General features: G+C 57.5%; 1 protein-coding gene across 1 annotated transcript; it reads right to left on the reverse strand.

The window, feature by feature from the left end:
- Positions 1-811: 811 nt before the first annotated feature.
- On the reverse strand, positions 812-4,694 carry FOXF1 (forkhead box F1). The gene is made up of 2 exons (XM_042892082.1): positions 3,597-4,694; positions 812-2,068 (listed from the first exon to the last, which is right to left on the reverse strand). Exons 1-2 carry the CDS (start codon positions 4,657-4,659, stop codon positions 1,908-1,910), a joined length of 1,224 nt encoding a protein of 407 aa, XP_042748016.1. The 5' UTR covers positions 4,660-4,694; the 3' UTR covers positions 812-1,907.
- Between the last annotated feature and the right edge of the window lie 1,306 nt (positions 4,695-6,000).

Here is a 6,000-nt window from a genome sequence, read left to right on the forward strand (position 1 = left end):
GGGCGCATCCTCCAACAAATAAACCTGAACCCTTTGCAGTAAGTTGAGTGCTCGGCCCATGGATTTGTCCCTGGGTTTAGGTGAACACCAGCCCCCGGTTACCTGCTTTGATTTTATATGTTTTATATCTTCTATGGTGAGGAAAGGACGCAGAAAGCTGCCCTGGGCTCCATAGGGTCCGGCTGGGAGGAGGACAAGAGGAAGAGCTGAGGGCTGTGACCCTACTAAGAGGCTCAGAGCCATCGCCTTTCACTTTTTCCTTGGGCAAAACCATAAAAAGATACAGACGACAAAGAAGAAAAAGAAAAGATATAATAATCACCTCCAGCTTTCCTCCCTCCTCGCTCCATCTCAAACAGGGAAACTCCGGGACCCGCCGAGCATCGCAGCCAACACCAAGAGAAACCCTTTCAAGCCTTCACCAAAAAGGGACTTTTCTTTTTTTGTGCCCCAAACACAGGGAGCCCACAGACTCCTCAGATAGAACTCGGCCTCTCACACCGCATTGCTCGTTTATTTGCTGCTCATACAGTCGTGAAGCCCACATACAAAGACCATACATGTTTTATTTCTGTTTGATTTTTTTTTCCCTCTCTCTCTCTTTTTTTTTTTCCTCTAGGGACAAAACGTACACAAAAGGGCAAAAAAAAAAAAAAAAAAAAAAAAAAAAAGAAAATCCAAAATAATAAAATAGAACACAAAACCAACCACATCATTACAGTTTTATACAGTGCAGAAAGGAATTAAAATAGGTGACACCGAACTGTACAAAGTCAGGGCAAAAAAAAAAAAAAAATAGATGGGGAACAGAGGGGGGGGATAATCCTTCATTATATATATATTTCTATAAAAACATATGGAGGATTGTCTTTACACAGAGACCGGGGTCGGTTTAAAATTTACAGAGGTTAACTAAAAAAACAACAACAACAAAACCCAACATCTATATGGCAAATATTGCCAACAGAGCTCCACCGCTTTAATACTGATCAACTGAGACTCCTCGTGTCTCCATTATTAGCAACGACGACGACGACACAATGTAGAATAAATAACAGAAGGAGCGTGGCTGTCTCTTTTCAAAGTGCCTTTTTCTCTCTGCATAGGGTCCGGTCCTGCAGTCTTTACGCAGGTCAAAAAAAAATTTTTTTTAAAATTAAAAAAAAAAAGGAAAAAAATTAAAGAAAAAAAAGGCTAAAAATTAAAAATAAAAATGTGATCCCTCTTAGAGATTTTTGACAAAAAAAAAATTAAAAAAAAATTATTTTCAGGAGTAAGGGCTCGATGGGAACGAAGCGCCGGAGCAGCGCTGCTCTGTTGTGCTCGGGGTGCTCACAGCATCCCCTCCGGCTCTGCCCCCGATGGATGGGGCTGCGGCATCGCTCTCATTTAGAGAATTGATTCAGAACGCTTCGTTTGCGATTTCTTTTCTCTTTTCAAGGATAGAACCCGGAAAACCTCACGTAGCAAAACCTTTCAACCCAAACTCGCAGTCGGAGATTTCAAGATAAAGGGGCAGCGGAGGGTTTCGGGGGGCTGCTTGTTTGGTTTTTTTTTTCCCCCCTTCTTCCCCTCTCTCTTCCAGCCTACCCCGACCCAACAGAAGAAGCAGAAGAAGGCAGAGAGCGTCTTTGATTAAAGACACGTGGTGGAGGCCGGCCCGGCCGATGCTCAGCTGCGGGGCGCGCTCAGCCCCGGGGCCGCCCGCATTCGGCCTCGCCGCGCTCAGCTGTCCGCTCCCCGGGGGTCCCATCCACGGGGACAAACTCAGTCTGCAGAACCCCCCCCCCAAACACACACACGCTCCTCTTTCCTCCTCCCACAGGGTCCTGGGTGGGAATGGGGGTCGTTCCCCGGGTCAGACCTCGGCGGCCTCCGGGAGGTGATGGTGGCTTTTCCGCCCCGTCTCACATAACGCACGGCTTGATGTCCTGGTATGTCACTTGTTGGTGGTAATAGGAGCCGCTGCCCGCTGAATGCATGGAGGAGGAGGCCATAGCGTTGAAAGAGAAGACGAATTCCTTTCTGTCGCACATGCTCGGAGACTGCGAGTGATACCGCGGGATGCCTGCGGGACGGAAAGAGAAAACGATCAGCCATCATTATATTTACAAAAAAAAACAAAACAAAAACAAAACAAAAAAAACACCCAAAAAACAACAACAAAAAAGTCGAGCGTTGGGGAGAAGGAGATATCGGGAGGGGAACACCCGGCCGCCCGCGAATCGAGGTTTTGTTGCACTCCCATCTCTCCTAGAAAATGCGGGCAGGTGTCGGAGAAAAGCCCGCAGCTCCGACCCCGCACGGCCTAAGGACATTTCGTTTTGGTTTTGTTTTTCCTCGGTATTTGTATTTGTTGCGCCTGCGCGCAATCCCCGCAGGGTGCGGAGCGGAGTTATTCGGCCGCTCCCGAGCGGACCCGGCCGGCACAGATTGGGCGGAGGGACCGAAACAGCCCATGAAACCCCTCCGCTATTTCCGCAGTCACTTCGGGACGGGAAAAAGGCCCCGAAAAATCGAGACTGCGCTCAAGAGGAGCCGCGCAAATCCTCTCCGGGCTCAGGAAGAGCCGCGTTCATTTTTTTGGGTGTTGATTTGAGACGTTTCGGGCTGGCCTGGGAGATCCTTTAGGACTGATTTTTTTGCTTCATTTCTCAGCGAAATTAGCGCGCTGATCCGCGGTTTATTGGCGGAATGGGGCCGAGGTGGAGGCGGCGGGTCCCGGCTGCATTCCGCTGCCCTCGGCCCGGTTCGGCCCTGCGCCGAGCTGCGCCTTTCCGCCCTGCATTCGTGCTTCTTCCCCACCACCACTCCGCTCTACACCGTTTCTGCGGTTCTTTCCCTCTTTTAGAAAACCGGGGGCCAAACGCAGCCACCCCAAACTCTTCCTTTCCACCGCCCTGAAGCGATGCGGAGCGCTACCCGCATCCCTAGAGCCTCCCCGGGCCCCGAGGTGAACTTGGGCCGTAGTATCAATCCCAGCTCCGAGCTCCCCGTCCTTCCACAGGCTCAGAGCCCGGCGGTCCGACGGCGGCCCGGACACTGCTGTCTCCCCGAATAGCGGCACAGAAGAGCCGTAGGACGCGGGGACACCCCGCCACCGACTTCTTACAGGCGGAGGGAAGTGAAAGGCCTGGAAAAGCCTGAGAGGAGCGGATTGCTGCGGTGTGAGGCCGGAGGGACGGGGGGGGGGATGGTTAAGGATACGGGCAGCGGCCGCTCCCGTTAAATAAAACCCCCGCTTTGCTGGGAGCCTCCTCGAAGAGCCCCGCGGTAGCCTTTATCGATACCCTTTTCGCCTTGTTGCGCCACCTCCTATTTACTCTGAACCCCCAGAACCCGTTCCCCGGCCTCCCCTTTCCGCACCCACCGGCATAAGGAGCGTCCACGCGGGACGCGGCAGCTCCCAGCCCCGCAACAACGACGGTGCAAACCCCGACGGTGGGAACCGCCTCATCCTCCGGCAAAGAGTGAAAGGACCGCTGCTTCCCCTCGGGGGGAGCTGCTGTTAAACCAATCCCCGGGGCCGGTGGCCGCGGATTCCTCCCCCCCGCTTCCATCCCCTCAGGGTTCTCTCGCACGCGTCCGCGCCTCACCTTGAAGCTCGGCGGTGTTGTGGCTGTTCTGATGCAAGTAGGGCTGATCGAGGGAATGTGTAGAAAGGCTGGAGGACAGCGGGTTGGCCGCGGGGTTGCAAGGCGACAGCGGCTGCTGCTTGATGTAGGAAGCTCCCGTGTTTAAGGCGGCCGAAGCGGAGGGGGCCCACGCAGAGGCCGAGCTGGAATAAACCGAGTGCGGTTCCATCACCCCTCCGCCGGGCAGCAGCGGGGAGGCGGGCACGGAGCTCTCGTGGTGCGGGTAATCCCCCGCCGAGGATCCGCTGCAGCTGCCCATGTAGGAGTGCCCGCCGTTGGAGGGCAGGTGGGGCACGGAGTGTCCCGCAAGGCCCATCCCGTCCACGTTGCCGGCTAAGTGGCCGTTCATCATGCCCAAACCCCCTTCGAGGGAAAGGCTGTTGGGAGGGCATGAGAGCCCTCCGGCCGAGCCCTGGAAGCTGTAGCTGTCGGGGAGGTGGTTGAAGCTGAGCCCGTTCATCATGCTGTACATGGGCTTCAGCGCTTGGCATTTCCTCCTGAAGCCGCGGGGCCGGCGGCGGAACGAGCCCTCCTCGAACATGAACTCGCTGGCCGGGTCGATGGTCCAGTAGTGGCCCTTACCCGGGCGGCCCAACCCCTTGGGCAGCTTAATGAAGCACTCGTTGAGCGAGAGGTTGTGGCGAACGGAGTTTTTCCAGCCCTGGTAAGAACCGCGGAAGAAAGGGAAGCGGCTCTGTAAGAACTGATAGATCTCGCTGAGGGTCAGCCGTTTGGAGGGCGAGCTCTGGATGGCCATGACGATGAGAGCGATGTAGGAATAGGGCGGTTTCTCCGGCCGCCGGATCCCCGCGTTGGTTTTCTTCGCTTTAGGGCCGCCGCTACCCGGGGCTCCGCCGCTGCCCGGAGCGCTGTTGCCGCCCGGCCCGGAGGGAGCGGCGGAGGCGGCGTCCATGGCCGAGTTTTGCGGCTGCTTCTCGGCCACGGAGGACATGGGGCCGTAGCTGCTGTGCACAGCGGGAGGAGGGGGCTGAGAGGACAGAGCCTGCTGCGCTTCTGCAGTCATCTACGGGCAGCTCCGCGGCGGCCAGCCCCGGCCCTCCTCCGCCACCCCCCCCCACGCGCCCCCCCAAAAGGCCACCGCGCTGCTGGGGGCTCGCCGCGATCCCCCCCGACCCTCCTCCTCCTCTTCCTCCTCCTCCTCCTCTCGGCCCCCGGCAGGGTTTGTTTCCACCGGGAGCCTTCACCCCTCAGAGGATAAACAAATGGCAGCGACCCCCCCCCCACACCCCTTTCCCTCCTTCTCCTCCTCCTCCTCCTCCCACTTTATCCCTAAATCCGAGCCCGGCTGCAGAAGGGGGGCCGCGGGGGGGAAAGCTGCCCTCGGCTGCCGCGAGGAAAAGCGGGCGGCCTCCTTCCGTCCCGCTCCGTGCTCCGGGACCGTCCGCGTCCCGCCGGGCCCCCCACCTCTAATAGGGCCGGCGCTGCGGGGAGCTGCTTCCCATCGCTGTGGCTGTCGAGTCTGCCCCCGGCCCTCCGCTCGCCTTTTGCTTTATCTCTCTCCGCGGCGTCTGCCGCTCCTTTGACAGACGTAAGAACGGAGAGGAACTCCCCGCCCCGAGCGGCTCCCCCACGCCCTCCCGGGCGGCCCCCTCGGCCCTCCTGTCCCGGCCCCTCTCTGCAGCTCCGCAGCTTTTAAAGAGCCCTTTCCACGCAACGCTCCGCATCCTTGCCCACCTCCGGAGGAGGGGGAAGGGGGGGGGGGGGAGAAGGCACGCGTGACCGCGACCGAGCGTGGGGTCCCGGCACCCACCCTCCTCCTGCCCCCTTCTCCCCCCCCTTCCCCGCACTGCTTCTGTTGGAAACCACCGGGATGGGGAGCGCCCCACGCGGAGCGGCCTCCGGGCAGCGCGGAACATCCGCGGCCGCGCAGTGGAGAGGAGGCGCAGCCCCGGCTTCGGTGTCCGCTCAGCTCGGAGCTTCACCCACTTAAACCCCCTCTAAAGTGCGCTCTTTTAAGCTCGGCGGGCCCGGGCAGGATGTTTATACTGAGCAATGTAAACACGGGCTCGGGGGTGCTTTAATAAAAAGAAATCGGCGAAAACTCCCTCTGCCTCTCGAAATGCCCTTTTCTGCCTCTGCCGCCGGTCCGGGAACGGGCTTCGGTTCCTTCTCCTGCTCCGAGGTTTCTTTAGGGCTCTTTCGCTTTCTTTCCTTTTTTTTTTTTTTTTTTTTTTTTTTTTTTTTCCTTCTTCTTATTTTTATTTTTTTATATACTTTAGGGGGGAGGTTGTTTATAAATCTGTGCTTCGCAAACGGCTGAATGCCGATAGCCCCGTGCTCGGCTCGCTCGGATGCCGCACGCACATGCATCGTAGGGAGGGGGGGGACGGGGGACGGGAAGGAG

This window comes from Lagopus leucura, unplaced genomic scaffold (genome assembly GCF_019238085.1).
Source record: "Lagopus leucura isolate 7727_CA_CO unplaced genomic scaffold, USGS_WTPT01 108-4_obj-0_obj, whole genome shotgun sequence".
NCBI lineage: Eukaryota > Metazoa > Chordata > Aves > Galliformes > Phasianidae > Lagopus > Lagopus leucura.